At 48.1% G+C, this 27,968-nt stretch overlaps 2 protein-coding genes and 1 non-coding gene across 3 annotated transcripts in view; 2 read left to right on the top strand and 1 right to left on the bottom strand.

Moving 5' to 3' along the window:
• ABCA3 (ATP binding cassette subfamily A member 3) overlaps positions 1–10,549 on the top strand; it is an 82,874-nt gene extending 72,325 nt beyond the window's left edge. Inside the window, exons 27-31 of the mRNA XM_028705448.2 lie at positions 189–376; positions 800–970; positions 1,252–1,439; positions 2,128–2,201; positions 3,904–10,549. Coding sequence (XP_028561281.2) covers positions 189–376; positions 800–970; positions 1,252–1,439; positions 2,128–2,201; positions 3,904–4,035 — 753 coding nt within the window. The 3' untranslated portion in view covers positions 4,036–10,549. The remainder of the gene's footprint in view (positions 1–188; positions 377–799; positions 971–1,251; positions 1,440–2,127; positions 2,202–3,903) is intronic.
• A 1,062-nt stretch (positions 10,550–11,611) lies between these two features.
• On the bottom strand, positions 11,612–21,307 carry MCRIP2 (MAPK regulated corepressor interacting protein 2). The gene is made up of 5 exons (XM_028706584.2): positions 20,811–21,307; positions 20,399–20,492; positions 14,768–14,895; positions 13,079–13,180; positions 11,612–12,072 (listed from the first exon to the last, which is right to left on the bottom strand). The coding sequence occupies exons 1-5, from the start codon at positions 20,863–20,865 to the stop codon at positions 12,002–12,004; spliced, it is 450 nt and encodes a 149-aa protein (XP_028562417.2). The 5' UTR covers positions 20,866–21,307; the 3' UTR covers positions 11,612–12,001.
• Positions 21,308–27,765: 6,458 nt separating this feature from the next.
• TRNAG-CCC (transfer RNA glycine (anticodon CCC)) lies at positions 27,766–27,836 on the top strand. The gene has a single exon. It is a non-coding gene; the product is annotated as a tRNA-Gly (tRNA).
• The last annotated feature ends 132 nt before the right edge of the window (positions 27,837–27,968 follow it).

Raw genomic sequence — 27,968 nt, 5'->3', positions numbered from 1 at the left:
TCCCTGTTTCACATTCAGGGCTTCTCTCTTAGAAGCTCAGATTAACAGAAGCAAACTAGAGCAGCCTGGATGACCTTCATCAAGGGCAGGCCCAGAAGAGGCTGTTTTGGGTTTGGTGGGGCACTGAAACCATCAGTAGGGAGGTTGCCGGGCAATTCTGTTGATTTTGGTCTGTCGTTTACATTCAGGTCCAGCAGCGGATTGGCTACTGCCCCCAGTTTGATGCCCTTTTGGATCACATGACCGGGAGGGAGACCTTGAGCATGTACGCCCGGCTGCGAGGGATCCCCGAGCGCTACATTGGCAGCTGTGTGGAGAACATGCTCCGAGGCCTGCTCTTAGAGCCACATGCAAACAAGCTCATCAGGACGTACAGGTGAGGCAGAGAGATGCTGGCCTCCAAAGCTCAGCCCCCTGCTGTGGATCCAGTCCAGAGAGTCCTCACCACACAGTTGACCCACCCCTGAGCTGGAGAGCTTTCCTCTCGCTCTTGTGCACTTCCTGTTCGTTTCAGAGAGGCTTGTGCAGGAGAACTTCTCAAGGGAATGTGCCCCCCCCCGGGACAAGAGTTGCTTGCCTCCCACCCCCTGTTCCTCCTCATGCAGCTGCTCGTTTAAAAAAAAACGAGAGAAGGGGCAATCCTAGCTGCCGATTCAAAGATTCATTTAGTGTATTCATTTAGTGTCTCGCCCCAAGTCCATTGTTAATGGGTAAATCGTGGGTGAAGGCAGCTGGGGCAGAACGATCCCTTGATGGCTTTGTAACAGGCAAAGTCCATTGATACCTTCTCCTTCCACAGTGGCGGCAACAAGCGGAAACTGAGTGCGGGGATAGCCCTGATTGGTGGCCCCCCTGTCATCTTCCTGGATGAGCCCTCCACCGGCATGGACCCTGTTGCCAGGCGCCTACTGTGGGATGCAGTTGCCAGGACGCGGGAGTGCGGGAAGTCCATCATTATCACTTCACACAGGTTGGGACCGTTTTCTTAGCCTGCACTAGCATGGTGGGAAGGGGTATCGAGGGAGAAAAAGGGCAGTGCTTATTCAACCCACTGAAAATTAATGAAAGACAGTTTGGGCTCCAGTACACCTGTTATTTCAGAAATCTCCTCTATCACATCTTCCCCAAATCTGTATGCATGTTTGCACGACCACTGCATGTTCCATGGCTTGTATGTTGGTTTTAACGTAATTTGGTTTGAGTTACTTTTTGGTGACTATAAATAATTATATCCTTGTCTCCTTTCAACAGCATGGAAGAATGTGAGGCTTTGTGCACCCGTCTGGCCATCATGGTGAATGGGCAGTTCAAATGCCTGGGGAGCCCACAGCACCTGAAGAGCAAATTTGGCAGTGGGTACACCCTGCTGGCAAAAACCAACAGCGATGATGAGGACAACCTTCAGGCCTTCAAAACATTTGTGGAGAAGACTTTCCCAGGTACGTGCAGACAAGCTCGTGGGGACCTAAATCATAATAATTAGGGTGCCGGGAAATTAAGCAATTCCCTTTTTTTTTATGTAGTCAAATGGGTTTTAGTCAAACAATCAGTTGACTTTGTACAAATTTTACTATACAAATGTGTTTGAATTTGCATATGTATTTGCATACATTTGCATGTGACTTAAGTGATTCTGAAGCAAGATGAAGCACATGCGTCTCATAACCAACACTGACTTAGAAGAGGGCATTCTCTCTCTTGTGTGAGAGAAGGGGAGATGCCTTCATCCATTTTTAATAAAGGTTTACAATATATAAATAGCAAATGCAGTAAAGAATGCTTAAGCATATGGTATTAAAGAAATGATTGAACGTAGATTAATTGCCCATTTTCAGATGGAGCTACTGTGTGTGTGTGTGTGTGTGTGTGTGTGTGTGTGTGTGTGTGTAAGCAGTTTGTATGTGCTTTATATTAAATATATATTTAAAAATTGAATGCCTGTGGCTGGGAATCACAGGTGGGCAGAGTGCTGCTCTGAGCAGGTCCTTCCTGCTGGCTTTCCATCGAGTCATCAGCTTAGCCACTGTGAAAACAAGATGTGGGACTGCATGGGCCATTGGCCCGATCCCAGCAGGAATTTTCTGGTGTTATTATGCTGGCTATATATCTCTGCTTCTCCTCTTCCAGGGAGCATCCTGAAGCATGAACATCAGAGCATGGTCCATTATCACCTCACCAACAAGAACCTCAGCTGGGCACAGGTAAGGGCTGAAGGTGGGCTTGAGCAGTGGCCACTTCTGAAGGTCCACCTAAATGTCCTCCTTATTGTACATTCACAGTTACCCCATTCAGGACCAAGGAGTCCTCCACACTAGCCTACCCCCTGTCCCCCCAAAACAGTACTTTTGTCTTGTCAGGATTCAGCCTCAGTCTGTTAGCTGCCATCCATCCTCCAGCCAGACACTCACACAGGATCTTCACCTCCTTCACTGGTTCTGATTTAAAAGAAAGGTAGAGTTGGGTATCATTCGCATACTGATGAACACCCAGCCAACCCCCCCCCCCCCCGATGATCTCTCCCAGCAGTTTCATATATATGTTAAAAAGCATGGGGGAGAGGACGGAACCCTGAGGCACCCCCCCCAGTGAGAGCCCAGGGGTCTGAACACTCATCCCCCATCACCACTTTCTGGACACGGCCCAGGAGGAAGGAGCGGAACCACTGTATGACAGTGCCCCCAGCTCCCAGCTCCTCTAGACGGTCCAGAAGGATGTCGTGGTCGATGATATCAAAGGCCGCTGAGAGATCCAGCAGAACTAGGAAACAGCTCTCACCTTTGTCCCTGGCCTGCCGGAGATCATCGACCAGTGCGACCAAAGCAGTTTCATTCCCATGATGAGGCCTGAATCCTGATTGGAAGGGATCCAAATGGTCCACATCTTCCAGGCGTGCCTGGAGTTGTTCATTAACCACCCACTCAATCACCTTGCCCAAGAATGGAAAATTTGAGACTGGACAATAGTTGGCCATATTGGCCAGGTCCAAATATGTTTTTTTAAGAAGCAGTTTAATGACCACCTCTTTCAGAGGGTCTGGGAAGGCGCTCTCACAGAGGGAAGCATTCACCACCCCACAGAGCCCATCACCCAGCCATTCCTGGCTCTCTTTTATGAGCCAGGATGGGCAAGGATAGGTTTCACTCGTCCAAGCAGCCTGTCCACATCCTCAGAGGTAACAGATTGGAATTGATCCCATGCAACTTAACTAGACAGGACTCTAGCACTCTCCCACCCTGGCCCTGCTCCCATGGTGGAGTCTACCTCTTCCCGAATCTGAGTGACTTTATCTGCAAAAAACTTTGCAAAATAATTGCAGGAGATCTTGGGGTCCTTACTGGGCCCTGATGGCAAAGGTGGTTCCATTAGATTGCAAACCACCTGAAAGAGTCTCCTGCTGCTGTTTTCTGCAGATGCAATAGAAGCGGTGAAGAAGGTCCTTTTCACCGTCGCTATCGCCACTTGGTAGGCTTGACGTTGAGCTCTAACCTGTGTCTGGTCTGATTCAGAATGAGTTTTCCACCACCAGCGCTCTAGCCGTCTCAGCAATTGTTTCATCACCCTTAGCCCTGGAGAAAACCACGGGGCTCTCCAGGCTCCATGCAGTTGGAGAGGGCGCTTCGGAGCCAGACAGTCGATAGCTCTGGTCAACTCTGCATTCCAGCGGGCCAGCAGGGAATCAGTTGAAAGACCACCAACATGGGATAAAACATCCGCTACCATATTATGGATGTTGCAGTAAGAATAGATCATAGTAAGAGGAGGCGCTGGCTTGTTCTTGGGGAGAAGGGGAGATCTTGGAAAAGCAACCCAAGGCCTCTTACAAACCTTTCAAAAGCGCTGTTTGTAGGAAGGTTCTTCCCTCCTCAGCCTCTCACCAAGATTTTGCTGTCTCCTTTCTCCCAGGTGTTCGGGGCACTAGAGAAAGCCAAAGAGAAGTACTGCATAGAGGATTATTCCGTCAGCCAAATCTCCTTGGAGCAAGTCTTCATGAGCTTCACCCGTTTCCAGCACTACACAGAGGATCAAGAGAAATGAGGCGGAGCCCCTCTGCCTGCTCTGCACGGACTGACCCTGCTGCCTATACATAGTATATATAGAGACAGTAATTTATATTATCAGCCATGTCTCCAACAATGCATCAAAAGGACAGACATTCTCAACGAAGCAGTGGGGGGGAGAGAGATCTCCTGCTCTCCGCAGTGCCGGGATCAAGAGGAAGAGCATGCATGATGTGTGCGTGTGTGTGTGTGTCATGGTGTACGTCCGCATGTGGCGAGGCATGGGAAAGAGCAGCAAAGGGCTGCATCTCAAGGCAGCACAGCCAGCCTGTGGGTCTTAACTAGCTCTCCCTCCGCCTTTAAGCCAACCAGAGAGGACAGTGTTGCACCACCACGCAGGTAATGAACTCCTGGTGCTGGGATGACTGGTGGACCCTGTCTTTTGCATCCTCTCCTCCAGGACTGCCACTGGGTCAACATCTATGTCATTGGCCCAGTGTGCCTCTGCAAATGGGGCACTGGCAACGCACACGTCTGTCTGTCTGCAGCCCATGTCTGTATGAGGAAACAAAACGTCCCCGTGTGGCGTATCCGTCCAGCCCGACTTCCTTTTCGCCACTCGCTTTCCTCAGGTGGAGCGGGACGAGGAGGGCAGCATGCAACCGGTCACAGTCCCCACCCCACTCTGGGGTTCCCATCAGATCTGGGATTATTTATTTATTTTCCACAAGGTGCCGGGGGCGGGGCGGAGAGATAACGCATTTTGCTTTTCAGACAACTGTGAGGCTGAGTTTAGCGTAGTAGGAATCCCACGGGCACCACCCTTGCACATTCCTTCATCCATGTCACTAACCTTAAATGTTCACGGAGAATCTCCTTCGAGGTGGTTTTGCTGTAGTTTAGAGCAATGTTCTTCAACCTTTGGCCATCCCCAGATGTTGTTTGCGTATGCTTCCTATCACCTGTAGGGATATGAGCAAGCTGGAAGATGAGTAGAGAAGGACAGCCAAGATGATAAAGATACCAAGTCTTACGAGGAACGGTTGTGGGAGGTTGTGGGTAGGTTTAGCCAGGGTAAGAGGAAATGGAGAGGAGATATGACAGCCACCTTCAAATATCTAAAGGGCTGCCACGTGGAAGAGGGAGCAAGCTTGTTTTCTCCTGCTCCAGAGGGTAGAACCCGAACCAATGGATCCAAATTACAAAAAAAGAGATTCCGACTAAGAACTTTCTGGCAGTAAGAGCTTATTCAGCTACTTCAGAAGGTGCTGGGCTCTCTTTCTCTAGAGGTTTTTAAGTAGAGGTTGGATGGTCATCTGTCAGGGATGATTGAGTTGTAACTCAATGACCCTTTGAGTTCCTTCCAACTCTAAAATTCTTCAAATCTATGATCCCTAACCATTAGTTAAGCTGGCTGGGGATGGTGGGAGTCAGGAGTCCAGCACCATCTGGGGACCAAAGGCTGAAGAGAACTGATTTAGAGAACTAGCCAAAAGCTTCCATCAGCCACGGGTCATGGGAGAGTTCTCTGCTGTATGAAATCCTAGCCAATTGCAAAGAAGTGGAACCGTCACTTGGCAACCTGTCATTTTGTCTGTGTATGCTCCAGGACCAACTAATCACGTGCTCTGTTACGGCTTGATTCTGGACCCAGGTGGGGACATTGCTCTGCACTTTTGGGGTTTGTAGCAGCCAAGTCAGACTTGCAGAAGCGGAGGCTGTTGTCAGATGGAAGCATCTCCGTGTCCTCCTCCTCTGAAATCTGGAAAGAACAGGCTGTGAAGGTGTTGGTGACAGGTGGCCACTTATATTAAGGTGCTCTGCTGGAACCAGGGCTTTTGAATCCCTCCAAGAAGTTGGAGTGAGAAGGAAGTTCACACCCGGTTTCAAGGTGCTCACTGCTCTGTCGGATATGTTCTGTTGTAGTGCTGCTTTCGTCTCAACAGATGACCAGGATGGGTTCCCACTTAGGGCCAGCTCAGCCCTTGGTTTCCCAAAATGAAGGATGTTCCCAATGCAGGGCAGGGGAATCCTGAGACTCTCCAAATGCCTCTTCGACCCCAGTTCCCATCACCCCAAAACCGTTGGCCATGCAGGCAGGAGGTGATGGGAGCTGCAGCCCAGCAACATTAGGAAGACAGGCTCCCCATGCCAGCCTTATCACCTCTGTTAGGGTGAGTTAGCACATTCCCCTTGGGGGGAAAAATGAGAGAAATGCCACCATGTCATAGCAGACATTATTGTGGTTGTCCCTTTCTTTTCCCACTTATAGAAATCACCATGTAAAAACCTGCCTTTTGTATTGCATTGAGGAAAGATTAAGGAACAGAGTGGAGGGCCCTAGCAAGGGGTTATTCTGCTTGTCCAAATGGGGAACAATGGAGACTAGCGTTTTGTAGGGCCAGGTGTGCTGCAGCCCAAGTGCCCATCCCGGCAAAAAAATTTTAAAAACCCTGCCTTAGGTAAATGTGGGCCTAACTGCATGCACCTGTCAAGACTTGAACAGCACTTGCTAACTAAGCATCTGCTCTGCACTGAGCCCTCTGTATGCTGCTTGCTAGATCACCAAAAAAACAAAACCCACCCAAATCTGCAGCTCCAAGTTGGGCAGAGGGGAACCCAGCAAGAAAACAACAACAAACCCTCCCATTTTGTCCCTGCTTTAATGCATCCTATTTGTGCAAAGGCAATGATGGCAGTTGCAGTGCTCAAGGTTTTAATGAGACTCGGAGATTGTCAGCAGATCAGGCAGGAAGTGGCCTAGTACTTCATTCCCAGGCCCTCTAGCAAGGAGATAATTCCTGGCCACCAACCCTTAGCCATTGGCTAGTCCTTGTTGGGTTCATGCATTTCCTTGCACCTGCAGCCAAGTAAAATTTGATATCTGGAAGAGAATTCCACATCTGCAGAATCCTTAATTTGCATTACCACAAAACGTTTTGATCCCTTAGTGCTCCAGAAATAAGCTTGGAAATGCAGTTGAAATAACCAGAAGACGTGTGATGGGCTATGCAGGCCCCTCAGTTCTGAGGGGGTGATGTTTTTAGTGCTCTTCATAATTCGTCCCTCACATGGCTTAGCAGAAGTGGAATGAAATAGGCAAATGTAGGCACATTAATGTAATACATCTAGATGTGTTAGCTATGCCTGTCATTGGAGCAGAATCTGGGTCTTTTAGGCACACAGTATTTTTTGGTCCATCTGCCCCCTTTCTTCTTATACAGGGAATTCCATGGAAGGGATGGCCATGATTCCTAATCATGTTTGGTGCCAGAAAAGTACTCCTTCAAACTACACTCCTTAAGGCAGTTGTGCACTTGCCTTCAGTTGGCTTAAAAACTGACAGCTGCCTGAATGGGTTCTTCAGGCCAAGGAGAATTGGACCCCTCTTGATATGGACATGTGTATTGCCAATCTTTGAGGAGCTGGCCATCTGCATACTGGTTAGCTGACCCTGGAGTGGAAGCGATCAGGTTTCTGGAGGTGGAAAAGAGGGAGGAGCCAGTACTTTATTTTAGGGTTCCTTTGTGCTTGTAGTTGTTTGTCAACGGGTTGCACTGTAGGACCAGTATGAAGATGGTCCATGCTTTAGAAAGTGTGTATCTGCAGACCAACATCACTGGTTGGGATTATATCAGATTGCTTAAAGAGTTGGAAGACAGCGGGCTAATTTTGCCACTCAACAGCCTTGTGTGTGGCATTGTGGATTGTTGTTTTCAAAACTTCTCATGGCCGCCTCATTGCCCTTTTAATAACTGTGATGTCATGTCACCACAATTTTAAACAGAGGTTGGATGGCCATCTGTCATGGATGCTTTAGTTGAGATTTCCTGCATTGCAGGGGTTTGGACTGGATGACTCTTGGGGTCCCTTCCAACTGTACAATTTTATAATTCTATTATTATCTAAATAAGAGTTCTGGTTGCTGCGTCCCACAAAAGGCTACCCTAGTACTGGGAAAGGTGCAGAAACGGGGGTGAGATTACCACGGTGGGGTTAGAGCACTTCCCTGCATCAGGTTGGCCACCAGGGCTCTTCAGAATAACCCAACTATGCATTTTCCAAGGGGTGCCTTTGGGTCACCCCCGGGCGCAAGTCGAACCGCCCTAGGTGCATCCAAGAGTTCTGTGCATTGTGTGCATCGTTTGCTTAGCCTCTTCCATGTGGCAGAAACCCAGTCCTATGATGTCTGTGAGCAAATGGGATGGTGTGGGGGAGCTAGTCACTCCTTTCTAACATCACCCCTGCCTTTGGCTTACAAAGCCACCCACTCAAGAAAGGCGTTTCAAACTACTTGTTTCAGGTGGTGCATGTTCCTTGTTGTCTTCCTTTTTAAGAGTGTATTAGTGGTGTCCTTTTTTTTTGTCCATTTCCGTGTTCAATCACATTCCGTCCAGTTTGGCCAAGGCCAGCCTAAGGTGCCACTCCTCCTAGTGAACCCAGGCACAGTCCACCAAGAGGTTCTCCTGCACAAGCCATGGCTCGCATACACAACATACGTTTTAAAATGCATTGCTTCCCTCCAGGAATCCTGGGAGCTGTAGTTTAATCCTCATGGAGCTACAATTCCCAGCAACTGCTGTTCCCCAGATCCTTTGGGGGGAAAGCCATGCTCTTTAAATGTATGGGGTTGTTGTGGCCTCTCTTGACATGGAGATGCTCAGTCCGCCTGTCTTATCCCCCACTCCACCGTCCTAAGAAGCATTAAAAATATACCAGAAGCAGCAGCCACCTCACCTAACCTAGACAGGGCCAACACCAGGTTCAGCTGCTCATTACTTGGTGCAGGCCTTAGCTGAAATTTGCAAGGTTCAGTGGTGGAGAAGCAGCTCCCCTTTCACAGGGAGAGCCAGTAGAGGACTGTGCAGGTGCTTTTTTGCTCCATTGCCTTCCTTCCCTCCTGGGCCTCTGGGCCTTTTTTCGCACACACCCCCCCAAGGTGCTTTCTGGCGACCAAAAGAGTTGCAAAGCCAAAGGGAAACTCTGATCTGCTTCGTGCAGATAGGAGAACAGCCTTTCTTCTTAATAAGGGCTGATCCGCTTTCAGAACTGCTTCAGGTTTTTACAGGCACTCAACACTGGCTTTTCTAGGCAACAGCGGGGGTTGCTTCATTTGGGCAAACTGGGCGCTGCCTCGTCAACTTCTGCCAAGCTCCAGCTGCCAGCCTTCTTACTTCATCCAGCCCAGCAAGGTGGCACAGCCTGCCAGCTTCCTCCTCCTCCTCCTCCGTCTCAGTGTTGGCCCTTCTAGAACTCTGCAAGGAGGAGGAGGATGGGGACAAAACTAGAATGCCTGTCCTTGCCTCTGGCTCCCCCTACTGTTGGGCTCCCTGCCTTCTGCCCTACCAGCCCCAATGGGCTGCAACCACCACTATTTATAAGCATGTGGCAGTCACCCACCAGGTCCTCTGAACAGTGGATATTTGCCAGGGAGCTGGTGCATCTAACGGATGCAAGTCTTCAAGTGTTATGTGGAATGTACCTTTTATGGAGGGGGTGGGTTCACTCTTGCTTGGTCCACCTTTTGCTTTACCATACACTAAACTCTGCAGCTGTTCCCCTCCCCTGGGACCCCCCTGCTTGTCCATCCACATGGGATCTAGATGTGTGGTTCTTTAAACCTCCCGTGGTTTCTTGAGGAACCTTATTCAGTAGGCCTTCCTCAGTGAGATCACTAATGGCAAACAGGCTTCCTTGGAAGGTGGCTCACCTGCTATTAGCAATATCCCTGTGCTACCACAGAGGGCTTTGAGGTGTTGAGGTTCTCCCTTTTTTATTTCATTGGTTCTGCCCCTGCAGATCACAGTTGCTGTGAAAGGCAGCAGAACCCTGAAATAAATGAGTAAAGCAGAGGGTGGGGGGTGTCCCCCTTGTGTTCCCAGGTATGCACTCAGTTACTTCACAGGGGCAGTGGTGAGGCTTCCATGCAAGCAGACCGGTTCCCTGGGGATCGGGAGTTTTGACAACCACTGCTTTAGATGTCTCGAGACTGTAAAATAGTCACAGTTTTGTTGTTTTCAGTACTTTGACTTACACAGCAAATCCCTTCGTCTTGCACAAGTCACTGCATTTTTGCACAATTGTATGTGTGTGTGTTTATGGATCCAGTTTGTGCTCTGAAATTTCTCAGGTCTGTTATTGCACCAACCCCCCAAACACAATGTACTGAAATGTTTTTGCTGCAAAGGCAAACGGAACCAGCGTCACACGACGACAGTGGCAAACTGAGCACTAATCAAAACCACGAAAGCCACCCATTAGCTATTGCGTCCTCCCAATGTATATGCCCCTTTTCTGATTCCCCCACCCCCATATTTCACTTTTTATTTGTGTTGGTTTTGTGTGTGTGTGTGCGCGCCTGCCTATGAAAATACATTTTTAAACACTAAGGAGGATACAGGGACTTCTGAAAGGGAGGGGTGCAGGGTTAGTCCATGTCTCAGACATGTGAGTGTGTGTCCATCTGCTCTTCAATGGCTCTTATGTACTGCAGTCAGTTGTAGTGGTGACATTTTCCCCCATCTCAAAAAATAAACTGGATTTTCAAAATAGTGACTCTCTATTTTTCTCCTGTCATGGTAGATGGGGTAGGGGGTATGTATCTGTGTGCATGTGCGCACACGCAGACACACCCACATCCCAGAGAGTGTAACATACTTAGCAGGTGTGTGTGCTGTGCATAACTACATGGCATCGGCTGCTGCTCTGCGAGAATCATAGCTCTGCTCCGCTGCCACAGTTTGGAGGTAAGAATGCCTCTGAGTACCAGTTATTGGAAACCAACAGAAGGTGAGAGCTCTCTTGTGCTCAAATGCTGCTTGAGGCATCTGGTGGGCCACTGTGAGAACAGGGTGGTGGGCTATATGGGTCCTTGGCCAGATCCAGCTAGGAAACCCTGATGTTCCTAAATAGAACAATACAGTGGTACCTCGGGTTACATGCACTTCAGGTTACAGGCACCACTAACCCAGAAATAATACCTCGGGTTAAGAACTTTGCTTCAGGATGAGAACAGAAATCGTGCTCCAGTGGTGCAGCAGCAGCGGGAGGTCCCATTAGCTAAAGTGGTGCAGGTTAAGAACGGACCTCTGGAATGAATTAATACTTAACCTGAGGTACCACTGTACCCAAGAACATAGAAACTATCCTCTCCTGAGCTAAAACTTGAAGCAAGAGCAGGACTTTGCACTCTGTGTTGTTCCTGCCTAAGCACTTGTATTACCTCCCAACATGCATTGGGGGGGGTGTTGGATGACATACAGAGTGAAAAGCAACAATACTGTCAGAAGAGATAGCTCAGTTGGTTAGAACATGGTGCTGATAACGCCAAGGTTGCAGGTTCAATCCCCCGTATGGGACAGCTGCATATTCCTGCATTGCAGGCGGGTTGAACTACACAATTCTACATCCCTGCCTTGACCAAACGGCAGCGCAACACTTAGCAACTGAGGCAAAAGCAAACCTGAATCCCCCTGCACCACCAGCTCCCCCCTGCCCTTGATCTGCCAGCCAGCAGAACACCACCAGCAAAGGCTTTTGTAATCGTTTCCTTTTTTGCAGGAGTGGCGTCCTTGGCCCGCTCCCAGCCATAATTCCTCCCCACGCAGTATGGCCTTGTTCCACTGGCACATTGGTGCTTTTATTGAGAATGCAGTCTTGGCTTTACAGGGCAGCGCTGGCTTTCCAGAGGGTGCCAGCTCCAAGTGGGAGTAGGACAGGGTTGCCAGACCCTCCCCTAAGCCTCCCCCCCAAACCCACGTTGCCATGGCACTTCCAGACATTCAGTCTGTCTGAATCTTCCAGTGGAAAAAAAAATCCAGAGCTTCTAAGGAAGCAGTTCGCTGTCGGTCACTCTCCTTCCTGCCCCCATAGTGGGCTCCAGGGTGGGACTGCCAAGGGGTTCCCCATTTTCTCTCTCTTTTCTCTTTGCTTGGACGGGTGCATATTTTCCTTACGGTAAATTTAAAACTTTTTTTGTTTTAAGCTTTCTGCATAACCCCTTGTTAAGATCCGTTCTCGATTTTTGCCAGGAACTGTTGGGCCCACCAGTCCTCAAGGTCTATGGGCACAAAATCTGGAAAAAAAAGAGAGAAGATTGGGTCCATTTAAGAGCACGCACAGAACAAAAATCTGCCTGCAAAATCTGAAGGATTAGGCTAAGAAAATATCAAAACTGCAGCTTCTCAAATAATTTAGTTTCTTTTGTTTACAAGAGAAACTCAAAATGGCCACGGAAATTAAAACCAATATATAGTAAAGTAAAAGTTCAGTCATACCTTGGTTGTTGAACACCCTGGAACTTGGACATTTTGGCTCCCAAACACCACAAACCCAGAAGTGACAGTTCCGGTTTGCGAACGTTCTTTTGGAACCCGAATGTCAGACAGGCTTTTGCGGCTTCTGATTGGCTGTAGGAGCTTCCTGCAGCCAAATAGAAGCTGCAATTTTGTTTTCGAACATTTTGAAATTCGAACGGACTTCCAGAACGGATTCCATTCGACTTCCAAGGTACGACTGTATATACATAAAAATGCTGTAGAACACAACCTGCCCACAGAAAGATGGCACTTGTTTTGTATCCATCAACCCAATTACTATGCTAGAAACAGGAGATTGAGGGCCTCTCCAGCCTGGAGGGATTTTTATAATAGTGCAAAGACCAGGGTAAAGAGGTGCAATAATCCTGGTAACCATTTCCAGAGGGGGTGTTTGTTTAATAACCAATCCCTCTTCACAGGGAAGCCTGGGAACTGTGGTTCTGGAAGGAGACCAGGGGGTCTCCTTGCAATATGTCCTAGTGAACTGAGTAGGGATTCAATACAATATAGATGCAAATATGGCATTTTACCACTAAACAGTGGCTCTTCTAAGTATTCTGGGATGGGGGACAGGGTGCGGGCAAGGGAAGAAAGCTGAGAATTATTTTCCAGGTTGGATTTTTTTAATCTGAGCCAGGGAAGAATCTAGGGGCTTGTAAAGGTTGCCTCTTGGTTCTGGGGATCTGGCTGACATCTCTTGTGTATCCCACGGTGCTTGATTCCATGCCACTCCTTGAAGGCAGGCTACACGCACTTACTTACCTTTCAGTTCAGGGCCAGGTGTTTTTTCTGTGTATTGCACTGGACCAGATCTGCTGTCCCCTTGCTGGACACTATCCAGCTGCTGCTGCACCTGTTGCCAGGCTGGAGGGTGGGAGAGAGGAGGGCACATGAGGAGAGAAGGACACTCCAAAACAGCAAACCTCATGGAGGCCCCATTTTCTGGCTGACAAGAACTTGAGCTGCTGACGCCTTTCCTGAAGAAGGCTTTGGCCGCTTTGCAGGCCAAAGACTATGTAGCTTTCTGTGGGGAACTAGATCCAGCCTATGGGCCAGATCCTTATCACCCTTTGCCTGTAGATCAAGTTTGACAGGTGGGTGTGGCTGCTCACCTGTCAATCACATGATGTCACAGTCATGTCAGACAGTGGTGGCTAATACCCATTGGGACTGGGAGGGCATTAGCCCAAAAGTAAGTAAAGGTAAAGGGACCCCTGACTAAGCCACTTCTGGCGAACCAGAGCAGCGCACGGAAACGCCGTTTACCTTCCCGCCAGAGTGGTACCTATTTATCTACTTGCACTTTGATGTGCTTTTGAACTGCTAGGTTGGCAGGAGCAGGGACTGAGCAACAGGAGCTCACCCCGTTGCAGGGATTCGAACCACCAACCTTCTGATCAGCAAGTCCTAGGCTCTGTGGTTTAACCCACAGCGCCACACGAGTACCATTAGCCCAAAAGTAGATGGAGCTAATAACAGGCAGGCACAGCCAACTAATTCTAGATTTGTCCCCATCCTTCCCGCTGAGTTTTATGAAGGCAACACTGAATCAAAGCAGGAGGAGACTGACAGCCAGTGGCACCCTCTGGACCGGTTGAAAAGAAGGAAACAGGAGGTAGAGGCTGGCTGAAAGCAGGCTGATGCTGGCAGGAGCAGTGCCCCACTTGACCTAATGGACTGACCTTCGCTAACATCTGCCGGCTCGTTTTCTTATCCCAGGAGTCGTCCAGACTTCCACTTGTCTTGCCATTTTCCTCTGGGGAAACCTGCTCTCTACCGCTGAATCGGAGCAAACGCCAATCAGGTTTCCCGCTTATTAACATTTGCTCCGATTCAGCGGTAAAGAGTGGGTTTTCCCAGGGAACGTGGTGGGGGCAGACACATGCTTTCTAGGCACAGGAAAAGAAGTGTAGACAAATCCTTATAATCTAAGGCTTAGACCCGCTGGGTGGGTGGGGAGAAAGGAAGGCAACACCTGTTGAATTTCCCCTTTCAAAAAAATCTATTTACATTTTTTAAAAAAATCTGCAGACACACGTTAAACGTCACATATAGTTTTGACTGTAGGCGTGATGGTGTGAGGACCCTGAACTCCTTTACACCAGATCTCCTTAGACCAGGCTGCCATAGATGGGTGATGAGGGCCATTTACCTATTCAGGGCCACTGACCAATAGGAAAAGGGAGTCTGGGTGTGGCCAGAGGCAGAGGTTGGCAGAGCTTGCAGTTTTGCAGGGTTGCTTTTGTCTCTGGCATGTGCAAAAGCGCAAAGTGGAAGAGGAACCAGTTCTCTGAAGGAAGAATCCAGAGAGCAACAGACAGCCCACATTGACTGGTGAGACAGGTGTCGCTGAGGGCCCTGTGAAATTAAGCCAACCACTGCCGATCCCAAACCCCACACCTAGACAGAAGCATCTCCATGTTCCTGGGCTCAACAGGGCAGCTCACCTACCTTCATACACGAACCGAACATTTTCTTCATGTGCCACGGTGTAGTTTTCCTCTGTGGCCAACGTAGGGGGGGTCATGAGTGGGGGTCTCTTGCCATTTACCCTGTTGAACACGAGCTTTGGAGCTGGGCTGCCAAAACAGAGGCAGAGAATGTTATCCTTCCACAGTCATCATTGTTGTTATTATTCAACCCTTCAAAGCAAAGCATTTGCCAAAAGATGTACAGTGAGGAAACCAGACACACCTCAAATACTACATTTGTTCATTATTATTATTATTATTATTATTAGACTTGTTATGTCTCCAAGTGACTGACACATTAAAGACATAAATCTAAGTACATCATGCAATAAAATCAGAACAAACAACCCCCCACAGGAAACTTGGCAGGATGCTAATAACAAACCAACATCATCTCAGTCTGTCAAAAGGCCTGGTGTTAAAAAGATGTCAGTGAAGGTGCCAGGTGGACCTCGCTGGGGAGAGCATTCCACAGAAGGGAAGCCACAACTAGAATGGCCCTTGTCGCTTGTTACCAGTCCCTGTGCCTCCCTTGGAGGGGGACCCTGCTTGTGGTGCTTCCCTGCTCTGCAGTATTTTCTTTCTCCCCAGCTAGGAGAGATTATGTCTATCTTTGTCCACTGCCCAAATAAGGCAGCTGTACAGAAGGATTTGACACCTCCTGTAAGGCTGTTGCTGAGAACAGCAGCCCTGCAACCTGCCCATGGTGAGGGAAGGGAAGGCAACACACAATACGTTTATAACACTCCATCTCAGGTGCCCAATAAAAATGGTTTTATTGTTCAGTAAACTGCTGGGCTTACAAGGCAATACCTGGCCTGGCACCTACCGTAATACTTGCTCGAGGGCAATCAGAGCATCTTAGCTATGGGCGGAGGTTGGTGAGTTATAAATTCTTCAAAAAGATCAGCCGCAGAATAGATTTCTATGGGAACCCTGGTGGTTGCCTCGGGCACTGGGCTCAAGGAGGTGCTGGGTTGGGGTGGGGTTCCTGTCATGAGCTATTATACTCAACTATCCACTCAGCTGCTGAGGAAAAAATAGTGCAATCTGCTCACCCAGCATGAATAAATCAAAGATCTACAGATCGCTGCTTGCAAATTTTACAGGGATAAATTTTTTTAGCCTGGAGAAGAGGAGGTTAAGGGGTGATATGATAGCCATGTTCAAATATATAAAAGGATGTCATATAGAGGAGGGAGAAAGGTTGTTTTCTGCTGCTCCAGAGAAGCGGACACGGAGCAATGGATCCAAACTACAAGAAAGAAGATTCCACCTAAACATTAGGAAGAACTTCCTGACAGTAAGAGCTGTTCGACAGTGGAATTTGCTGCCAAGGAGTGTGGTGGAGTCTCCTTCTTTGGAGGTCTTTAAGCAGAGGCTTGACAACCATATGTCAGGAGTGCTCTGATGGTGTTTCCTGCTTGGCAGGGGGTTGGACTCGATGGCCCTTGTGGTCTATTCCAACTCTATGATTCTATGATTCTAAATTGTGTATGTAAAGCAGGGCATTGAAGATGTGAAACAAGGAACAAATAGGCGTGCCAAGGGCATGTAGTGTCTTGAATCCTGGACTAGGAGCTGGCAGACCAGGGTTCAAACCTCCCCTTGGCCCTGAAGCTCGCTGGGAATAGTCTCTGGGCCTGACCTACCTTGCAGAGTTGTTGTGAGAATGGAAGGGGAAGTGGGGAGAGCCATGTGGTGCCCATTGTATCCTGAAACTGCAGTTGATTTGATAAGGGAACCTTAACAATGTGAAGGAATAAGGAATTTGCCAGGCTCCTCCACACAACCCATTTATTATGCTTTCATCCTTATCTGCTTCCACAAAGCTTATGCAGTGGCCGAACTACATCCAGTCTTTATTGACTGTCTATTCTCATTTGCTTTGCAAGACCACATAACACTGGTCTTGAAAGACCTACATTGGCTCCCAGTACGTTTCCGAGCACAATTCAAAGTGTTGGTGTTGACCTTTAAAGCCCTAAACGGCCTCGGACCAGTATACCTGAAGGAGCGTCTCCACCCCCATCGTTCTGCCCGGACGCTGAGGTCCAGTGCCGAGGGCCTTCTGGCGGTTCCCTCATTGCGAGAAGCAAAACTACAGGGAACCAGGCAGAGGGCCTTTTCGGTAGTGGCGCCCGCCCTGTGGAACGCCCTCCCATCAGATGTCAAAACGATAAACAACTATCTGACATTCAGAAGACATCTTAAGGCAGCCCTGTTCAGGGAAGTTTTTAATGTATGATATTTTAGTGTTTTTTGGTTTCTATGGAAGCCGCCCAGAGTGGCTGGGGAAACCCAGCCAGATGGGCGGGGTACAAATAATAAATTATTATTATTATTATTATTATTATTATTATTAGGCAACGGCCATTCAGCCCACTTTGCTTGTACAGTGGTTTAGGTCTTCCCATTAGTTCTTTGTTCACCCCACACTTTTCAATGCATTTCCCCATCACTTTCCTGACTGCAAAAAGCCTGTTTATAAAAATAGGACTTTGCAGTGCTTTAACTGAGCAAACCTTAAACTTATGGCCTGCAACTGAATCCCTGCTGCAAAATCCTAATAGTCTGGAGGCCACCCAAGTTTCCCCCAGCTCATACAAAAAAACCAGAATGTCATACAAGGAAACTCGTTGATTTAATTTTTTTAAAGAAAGAGCTGTCTTTGTGTTCAAGAACGTACTGTATCAAGGATGCAATGCTGAACATCTTCCAAATCCATTAGTTCTCTAGATCAGGAGACCGCAACCGTGACCTGATTGTCCCCAGGCCAAATCCAGCAGTCCCCCAAAATAGAGCAATTGCCACGTTCCTTGCTTTCCCCTCCATGCCCAGTTCACTCTCTCTCCCAAATGTTAGGTGCATGGGGAGCAGGGAAGGCTGGTGCCCACTGGGGCTCGTAGGGCAAAAGGCAGGGAGCCCAACAGTAGGGGGAGCAAGAGCCAATGAGAGGCGGAAATGAATCATTCTGGTTTGGTCCCCATTCTCCAGCTCCTCGCTAAGTTCTACAAGGGCAACATTGAGACTAAAGAGGAAGGAGCTGGCAGGCAGGACCTCCCCCTGGACTGGTTGTAAGTACGGAGGCAGGCAGGTGGGGGTGGCCAAAAGCAAACTGATCATGATGGGGGCAGGGTCCCATTTGCCCTAATGGACCAGTCTTCACTGAGGGCAAATACAGATTTGGACTCATGCTCCATGTGCGATCAGTGGAACGAACGTGTGTCAGCAAAACTGGGTGAACACACCATTGGGAAAGAGTAAAGATTATCCCCCCGTCTCATCCTATTATTTCAACATACGTTTAGGTATGGAGCAAGGATTCTAACCCCATGTTAGTGTATTTTGCATCATCATCATAATTAATCCAGAATTAACAAGCACACACTTGTGCAAGCCAAGTGGACCATGTCAGGTGAGCTGGGGGAAGCAACAGGGCTGCCAAGACACACCCCTTCATCCCCATTTCCTACGGTACAGAATTATGCCAGTCTCAAAGCTGCCAGTCTCTCTCCTCAGCTCACAGGCTATACACTCTAAATAGCAACAGTTATCGGTGAAATGGATCTATCGGACCAGGCATGTTGGCCAAATGACACAGATCCCTTTACTTTTAAAAATAAACAAAAATAAGAGCCTATTTTGTTGCGAGTTGTTAATGTTGCTGCTACCTGCATTATGAAATGCAATCAACAAAGAGGATAACTGCAGTGAAGAAAGGGCCCCAGCTCAGTGGCAGAGCATCTGCTTGGCATGCAGAAGGTTGTGGGTTCAATCCTGGGCATTGCCTGGTAAGGCGGGGAGATATTCCCTGCCTGAAGTCCTATCAGTGTTCCTTGACAGAGTAATGCAAGCTCGATCTATCTATCCATCTTGCTGGCTACTATATATTTGGGAAACAGTTTGTCTGTTTGTTTTCTGTAGGTCGGGCTGCCTCTCAAGATATTGTCACCAAATTTGGCATGAGGCTTCCCAATGTGGGGGTGATGTCTTTGCCAACATTTGGACACCAGGCGCCATTCTGAATCAAGATGGCAGACCAAAATGTGACTTTGACATGACTTCACCCAATTTTTGATGGATCGAAACTCACAAATTAACACTATCCATTTAAAAATCAAATTTCCAGGGCTTTCTAAGAAGATCTGAGACAGGACAGGGCACTTTTGTGTGTGTGTGTGTGTGTGTGTGTGTTCGTGTGTGTAGCAGGAAAGTCCCGGCTCTGAAGAGTTCCTGGGTTAAATTTCAACAGTAAAAGAGGACGCCACCCTCCAGGCTAATAGAGGCAGAGTTCTCTAGTGGTTGGAGTGCCAGACCACAACTTCAGAGCCTCACCCTCTGTTCCTCAAATCCTTGCTCCTCATAAAGCTCAGAGGGTTTCTGTGAGGATAACTTTCCAGTGAAGAATGAGCATGGATATAGCCAAGGGTTGGGGGCAGCTGCCCCCCCCATCGAGCAAGACAATAGAAATACTGTACTTAACTGACCAAATCACGTTGGTTCTGCCCCCCCCCCCAATCCTGGCTACACCCATGAGGGTGAGTAACAAATTTAATTATGATGGGGGAGGGGGGACAAAAATACAAATTTGTCACCTTGAGCCCATTGGAGGAAGGGTGTGATCTAAATGTAATAGCCAACAGAATAAATAGAAACAGAGAGTGAATACGAGCTAGCTTTAAAATTAAGGGCTCACAAGATCTGTTCTACAAAACCTCGCGAGCGCACCACTTCCGCGGCTTCCTAGGGCCTTTTGCCTCCGAGGGGCCAAGGATGGAAGAGGCAAGGATCTCCTCCGCTCCAGATTCCTTCGCCGTCACCAATTCCGAAGGGGGCCCCGCTGGGCTCGGCCCCGCCCCGTCTTTGGGACCCCCTCCTTGGCCCCGCCCCCTTGCAAGGGGGTGTGTCCGCTTCCTCGGCGCTTTCCAGGGGAAAGGTCGCCTGCTGGGCACGGGCTCGCGATCGATCTGGAAACACGAGCGCGCCCCCTCCCTGTCCAGCTCCAATGATGTCGCCTCCAAACACCCCCGCCGTGGCGAAGGAGATCCCCTCGCAGCCCAACACGTGCACGCACGTGCCAATGGGCGTCCCTGCTGCACCCAGCGGGCCCTGCGCCCGCTCCCACCCGCACCGGCCCACCCCCCCGACCCCTCGCCTCTTACTCGTTTCCTACGAAAGCAGCCCGCCCTCCACGTGGGAGCCATGGGGCAAGGACAACCCCGGTAACCTTTCCACAAGGTCACCTCCCTCCCCCGTCTCTTCGCCCCCCCCCCCAAACACCGGAGGGCTGCATACCGCGGCGATGCCCCCACTCACGCCCCCTCCCCAAGCAAGTCGGCCCAGGCGGGATCGCAGCGATTACGCACACCCCTCCTCCTCCCCCGGGCGGCTGTCACTGGAAGGGCCCAGCAGCAGCAGGAGGAGGCGCCGCATTAAGGAGATCGCCTCGCACGCGGCGCGCAAGGTCACCGCCGCTCCGGATCGTCCTCTCCGGCCGCCCGGGCAGGATTTCCCCCACCGCTGCCCAGGCAGCCATTGGGACCCAGCTCTGCGGTCCCGTCCCTGGCTGCGCGTAGGTAGGGGGAACCCAAGGGCCGCCTTCGCTCACCTTGACAGAGGCCACTCGCTGAACTGTTGTTGCTGCTGCTGCCGCCGGCGGCATTTCAGGTCGGCCAGTTTGCTCTCCACCTGCTGCGTGGGACCTGCGCAGGGGAAATAGAGGCAACGTCCTTAAGGGGTGGGGGGCGCGACCTCCCGCCCAGAGGAGCCCCATCAGGCCTGGAGGGAGGAAGGGATACGTCCCCCCCAACACACACACACGGATCAATTTTGCAAGGGAAGGAAGTTTCCCAGAGGCACGGGCTGGGGAGGATTCCGGAGGGTCCTGCTCCCTCCTCCCTCCCTCTCAAAGCACAACCGGGTTGGCAGCGGGGGGCGGGGGGGGGGCGAGAGAGGAGTCACTTACGCACATGCAGATTCATCCCCACACATAAACGCACACCTCCTCGTCCCGTCCTTACCTGTCCTCCGTTGGGTGGCTAACTTGCTAGGTCCCTTAGTGATGGTGTACATCATCTGCGTCTCCAAGCAGCACCAGATGAATGAAATGTGGGTCAAGGCAGGGAAAGGGGGGGGGGGCGATCTGCCGCACGCGCGCGCCCAACTAGAATAGTTTAGTTTTAAAAAATAAAAAAGTGTGTGTCCTGCACACACAACTTTACATGGCAAGGTGTTTTTTTAATAGCAATAATACGTAATCATAATAAGATGCCTCTGTGCGCTCTCCTTTCTCCCCCACGTTGCGCTGATGGTGGTTCCCCCGCAAACCTTCCCAAGTGTTGTTGTTTTTGCTGCTGCTGCTGCTGCCGCCTGTTGCAATGGCAAAGTCTTCCCGGCTTGCCTTTGACTTTAACTTCTCGGCGGCGGCGGCAGCTGGACGCGGCGCGGTTCTCCTTTAACTAGGCGAGTGGGAGCGCGAGCGAAGGAGGCATGCCTGCAACACGCCCTCCCGCCCATCGCGCCTCTTAAAGGCGCAGCGCGGCGCTTGGCTCAGCCTAGAGGTCTGCCGATGACGGTGCAAGAACTTTTCCAAGTCAGAGGTCCCTTTTCATGCGTTGCGCAATTGCACAGCAGGCTTTGAAACTGCGGGAGAAGGTGCGGCTAGGCTACTCTCTTGGCTCTCTTGGGCTTGATTCACACGAGCAGGCGAGTGCAGCAGGTTTCTGGGGTTCTCGGCACCCCCAAAGCAATCCTGAGCTGCATAAAAGTGGGCTGGACCACTTCATGGCAGCTGACCAGGAATAATATCTGGAATGTTTCCTTATGTAAATAATTCCCTGCAAAGAGAAAACTACCACATCAGGGCTGTAGTCCAGTACACCCACACATACTAGATATTTACTTTTAAGGAGAGTATTGCAGCAAAAAACGCAAGGAGTCTTGTGGCACCTTACAAGACTTAAGACACATTTGTTATGACATATGCTTTCAGGTCTTACAGTCCACTTTAGCAGATTCAGGTAAGTGTTATCTTGAGTTGCAGGTATACACTGATGGAATAACGAGGGATAACACTTCATACATCTGATGAAGTGGATTGTGGGCCACATAAGAAAAGCGTTTGTCTTTAAAGTGTCACAGATGGCTATGTTTTTAATTTCTCTTTAATGGAAAGGAGGATTTAAAAATTTCATTCTGTTCCTAAGTGTTGTGCTCTGTTTTACCCCCTTATTCTGCCCCATGCCTAGAGAAGAGAGAGCAGTTATTCTACTTGCTGATTCAGGGCCAAATGTGTGAACTGGTTCTACTACCCAGGCTGGAGTAGAGGAACTGAATGCAGAGAAATCAAGGGATGTTTATGCATGTGCCAATCAGCATACATTTCTTCCCATTTCCTGATCAATCTTTAATCTTCCTGTGTGCAGTGAAAACATCTTAAGAACTAGCCTGCTGGGTCAAGCAATACGGTCCCATAGACCAGCTTGCTTTTTGTGTATTCTTAACACAAAATAATAATAATAAATTCGCTCTGTTTCTTATGTTCAGGCTGTGAGTGCCATTCCTTATGTTGCCAAAATATGGAACCACACACAAACATACACAAAGGGGAGGCATCAGCTGGCCTGCAGTCGGGGGGAGCAGTAACTCAGTGGTTTGCATGCAGAAGGTCCCAGGTTCAATCCCTGGCTTCTCTAGGTAGGGCTGGGAATATCCTCAGCCTGAAACTCTGGAGAGCTGCTGCTTGTCGGTGCAGACAATACTGAGCTAAATAGATTAGCAGTATGAGTCAGTAGCAGGCAGCTTCCTATGATCCCATGATTCACAGAAGCACAAAACACAACAACCGTGGGGAATGTAGAACAGGAGGGACTCAAAAACAGGCAGGGAGGGCTGAACGTGTTTGGAGACCATGGAACGCTGCCTGATTGTGTTCAGGGGAGAATAAAATAAACTGGGGAGAGGAGAATGGAATGGAGTGGCCGGAATTCGGGACATGCAATATTTTGTTGCAGCCTATTTGTGATAATGATGACAATAGCAGGAAAGCAACAGTATTTCACACTCTGTAATAGGTACATGTGTGCCCCAAGTATGTACACAAACTCAAGGAGAGCTGTGAGCTTGCTTTTGTTGGGTAATCTCATTTATATTATGTCTAAATTGAAATGACCAATCTCTCAACTCCTCACCAACACAAAGAAGCCCTTCTCTTTTCTGACCTTTCATATTTGTTGAAAATCCCTGCTCACAGCAATATGTCATGGAGAACTGTAGGATGCTCTTGAAGAGTCATTCCCAAAATATAATTATAAATTAGTCTTTTCCAGCACTCTGTTTGAATGGCAATTCTGTATTCAAACTCAGTTTGAATGGCAAGCCTAATTGTGATCACTTGATGTTCTTGTTCTCATTTTGAAAATATCTCTATCCATATTCTGCAAATAAAAAAAAAGCAATTGATACTATAGTATACAATATTACACTGGAATGTTTAAATGTTTCTTTGAGTGTCCTTGAATCTTCCTGCCACACCATCCTCTCCTGCTACACCACCAGTTTACTGTTTGGGGAGTCTTTGGGCCAAAAAGCAGCATATAAATTTAACAAAATATAGCCAGCTTATCACTGTGCTCTACAGGAGAGAGCATTCTGCAGACATCATCTCATTAGGAGATACCTTGCCTATGATATAGGAATCAGCTTTTAGTGCGGCAGAACATGTCTTTGGAATTCCCTCCCATTATATACCAGACAAGCACAGTCTCTGCTGTCTGATGCCTGTTTAATACCTTCCTTTCCAGCAAGCCTTTAAAGTTAAATTTTCTATCCCACTCTGTGAATACGTGAAATCATTTTCATTGTTTTGATACATGACATTGCTTTATGGTTTTGCAGTTTTATTGTAAAACTGCTTCGTGAAGTTTTGTAGGAAGCAATTCATAAATGAAAGGAAAAACACGAATAATCAAATACAATGCTTCCTCAAAATATTATGATTTCCCCCCTCCTGCATTTTCTGCCAAAGGCGCTTCTGCTGAAGAGGATTCTACTCTCACCAAAGCTAGAAATAAAACTTTGGTGCTGCTGTTTCCTGCAGTCTGAGGTCCTTCAAGAAGGATGGCAGATGCTCACTGTCAGAGCAGCTGCTTCTGTGTGCAGAAGGTCCCAGGTTCAGGCCCCCACATCTCCGGGGTATGGCTGGGAGAGAGAACCCTGCCTGAAGTTCCAGAAAGCTGCTGCCAGTCAGTGTGGACAATACTGAGTTTGATGGACCAATAGTATGACTCAGCCAGTATCATGCATCTTCTTATATTCCTATGTATATTAAGAGAAGTGCTTCATGGGAAAGCCAGCGGGCTCTGCCTTGCCTTCACCTTTCTCCATGTGCTCCAAGGTGAGCCAAGTTCAGAGATGACCTTGGGAATTCCTGCTCTAGCTAGCCAAAGGTCGGCAACGTTGCAAGGGTGACTTTGTCTGTTTGTAGGTGAAAGGTGCCGCTTTCCTCCCGCTGTTGCATTACATGCCCTCTAGTCAATTGACTACTACTATTCAAATCCAGCCTACCTAATGAGCACTTACAAACTACAGAAGAAGTTAAATAAGATGGGTGCCTCTTTGCACCTAACAAGCAGTTTTTTAATTAACTAATTAATTAATAATATATATTTAAAATGTAGATTGCGACAGCTGGGAAGGGCTGGTAATTCACAAGACCATATGTAGTGGGATTTTAAGCCTTTCTCCCCCTCCTGCAGTGCTGAGGAAAATCTTCTGAAACTGGTACAGTATTTTGCATTAAGAAGAAGTGCCCCCCCCCCCACTTTGGCTGAGATGCAGTGACTCCCCTGCACACCCACTTATAAAAACAATTGGCAGTTTTTTAAAAAAGGGTGGTTTCCCCCTTGAAACTGCAGAAGTTTCACCTCCCTTCCTGCTACAATCCTAATAATAATATAACAAAAGCTGCATGTTAGGTTATGTCCACATTAGTGACATAAGCAGAGCCGTCTTTCCCATAGGGCTTAGTGGTGTGTTGCGCCAGGGTGCTGGTCTCTCAGGGGCGCCACAATGAGTGGGAGACTGCGCAGCTTTGCCGGCAGCCTCCCCTTTCCCTGCATGCCCGCCAGCTGCGCCCTGTCAACCATACGGCTGGCGGGCATGCAGCTTGCCTCCCAAGCCTCCACGGGAGGAGAGCGATCCCTGCAGAGGCTTAGGATGGAAGCTGCAACCCCCCATGGCTGGCAGTGCGCAGCTCCCCCCCCCCCCCCAGTATCCGTGGTAATTTGGGGGCGCTGGGCAGATATTTGCACCCTGGCGCCGCATCTACTAAAGATGGCCCTGGACTTAAGACACAGCAAAGTCCTAGAGCCATAGAATTGTAGAGCTGGAAGGGACCCCCCCCGGCAATGCAGCAATCTTTAGCCTAAGATGGGGTTCAAACCCACAACCCAGAGATTTAGAATCTCATATTCTACTGACTGAGCTATCACATTGTCATCCCTTCTTGCAGCTGTGTTTCAAGCCACATTTGCACAAAGTTTCATCTCATCAGAAAGCAGCTGAGGAGGTCTTCTGAGAAGGATGGCCTTTTTGGTTTCCCTGTCCCTACAGCTCCCCCCCCCCCCCAAATCTATCCACGAAGCTGTCATCTTTGCATACCTATTCAGCTAAACGTGCATTGTGCCAAGCAGCTGGCTCAAATGTTCATATTACCCTGCATCTGCTTTTCTAACCGGATTGGAGCTGGTTTGAGAAAAAGACAGCAGTATTTGTCAAGAATCTACAGGATCAATATGGATTGCGGCTAAGTTTGTGTGAATGTGGCTTCAAACTCTAGCCATGGGAGCCCGCTGGATGTGGAGTAAATGGAAATGGGAACTTGCATTTTGATGCAAAGATGTCTAGTCTGGCCCTTGAGCAACTGGGGGAAAGGGAAATCCCGGTACGTACCCGTCAACATTTCATAATGACAACAGGGGTGTGTGTCATTGGCACCCCAATTCTCATGAAACACCAATTCTTACAGCATGGATTTTTGAGGGTCTGCTGGATTCACATCAGAGAGCAATGTTGGTGGTGCTTTAAAAATTATATAATTGCACCGGTAGCTGGAAATGTTCCAAGGTCCATGTCCTCCTGGAAGCTGAGCTTGTTTACATGGATGAAGTGGATTCAGAGCTGGATTTACCAATGTCTGGGCCATAGGTGAAAACAGTTTACAGATTATCCCAAGGTATGCGGAAGCTTTCGTAAGTTGTGGGCAGATCATCTTTCTTATGTATCGGGCCCCCTATTCATACGGATGCAAAATTAATCCAAGAGTTCCACCCTTCTGGGAACAGAGGGACACAAACAAGTGTCCTACATTATAGGCGACAATCTTCTAAGCCGCAGTGTTGTCCAGTTGAGATATTATGGCTGTGCACACATTAGTTTTCACTCTGGCTCCAGTGCTCTCCCACTGCTGGTGTTTGAAGCCAAGTGCATAGGACAGTGGTTCTCAAAGGATGTTCTGCCTGGACACTGAGGTACAGCGCCGAGGGCCTTCTGGTGGTTCCCTAGCTGCAAGAAGCCAAGCTACAGGGGACCAGGCAGAGGGCCTTCTCAGTTGTGGCACCAGCCCTGTGGAACGCCCTCCCACCAGATGTCAAAGAGGAAAACAACTACCAGACTTTTAGAAGACATCTGAAGGCAGCCCTGTTTAGAGAAGCTTTTAATGTTTAATAGATTATTGTATTTTAGTGTTTTGTTGGAAGCCGCCCAGAGTGGCTGGGGGGACCCAGCCAGATGGGCGGGGTATAAATAAATTATTATTATTATTATTATTATTATTATTATTATTATTATTATTATTATTATTATTTGGCAGGAGAGGATGGCAAGTGTGGCAGGAAGATTCAAGGACAATCAAAGAAACATTTAAATATTTCAATGTACTATCCTATAGTTTCAAAATAAATCTTTTGGGATATACCATCAGAAACATTATCTGCACCTCTCTTCAAGAGCCTTGGCTGATCTTCTATGGTTCTCCACAGCATATTGTTGTGAACTGGGATTTTCAACTCTGACAAATTTTAAAGATCAGAAAAGAGAAAGTATTATTTGTGTTGATGAGATGAGAGCTTGTTTGTCTCAATTCAGGCCCAATATAAATGAGGTTAGTGGAAAAAGCAAGCTCACATCTCTCAGTTTGTAAGGTACATATGTAAGAGGCTCGTTTATAACCATATTTTGGGAATAATTCATTTCTTATGTAGCTGAATTGTTTTATACTTTCTGGGTGCCCCATGATCAAATTATAAAATAGTTGTGCTCTGTGTTCTTAAGTACTGCTAGTTGTTTCTTTTTATTTTCCAATGTATTTCTTACCGATAAAATATTTGGCGTGATGCAAGCAATTTTTTATTCCAAAACTGTGGCCCAGAAAAAGAAAGTTTGAAAACCACTGGCCTATGACATTAGCCACAACAGCTAACAACATACGTAATAGTTTTTAAAAGTTTAGGAGAGTTTGAATTGTTTAAAGTATGTATTATTTTAAGCTGTATTGTTTTGCTGCCCTGGGCTCCTTTGGGAGGAAGGAAGGTATACAGACATTTAATAATAATACTAATACATTCCAGGATGGTCCCTTCAGCAAAATGGGTATAACAACAAGTCTGACATAACTTCCATCCACAGTCCTCCCCCCTGCAAAATATGGGGTTTAATAAAGATGGACTTTATCTACATTGGCATTAACAAAGTAAGTTTTAAATGTTTGCAAACTCAGAAAAAAAGTTACATTTTGTCACTTGCCCTTTTTTTTTTTTTTTTTTTTTGGTATAAAATAAAAAAACCACTGAAAAGTCAGGAGCATGTTATTTTTTCACGAAACTAACGGGAAAATTACAGGATACTTACCATTGCGTACCTATAGGTGGCTCCCTCTTACGGCTTGATAGGAACCCCCAGAGCACAAATTTCCTAACCGCGCCGCTGGTGTAGTGGTATCATGCAAGATTCCCATTCTTGCGACCCGGGTTCGATTCCCGGGCGGCGCAGGATTTTTTTTTCATTTTTGGTTTCGTTTTACTTCGCAAACACTATACGTATGTAATATTTGCATGCGCAAACTCGTGATAACAGTTTCCCGCTTCTCCTCCTTTGTGTCACGCGCCTGCTTTGCGTCTATA

This window comes from Podarcis muralis, chromosome 14 (genome assembly GCF_964188315.1).
Source record: "Podarcis muralis chromosome 14, rPodMur119.hap1.1, whole genome shotgun sequence".
In the NCBI taxonomy this organism is placed as follows: domain Eukaryota; kingdom Metazoa; phylum Chordata; class Lepidosauria; order Squamata; family Lacertidae; genus Podarcis; species Podarcis muralis.
This window is presented reverse-complemented; position numbering and strand designations above follow the sequence as displayed.

Coding starts and splice junctions, on each gene's coding strand:
- MCRIP2 (XM_028706584.2), bottom strand. CDS start 20,865: ATGATGTACACCATCACTAAGGGACCTAGCAAGTTAGCCACCCAACGG. Junction 13,181..14,767: donor TGTTCGGTTCGTGTATGAAG/GTAGGTGAGCTG, acceptor CCCACCCTCCAG/CCTGGCAACAGGTGCAGCAG. Junction 12,073..13,078: donor ACCTGGCCCTGAACTGAAAG/GTAAGTAAGTGC, acceptor TTTTTTTTCCAG/ATTTTGTGCCCATAGACCTT.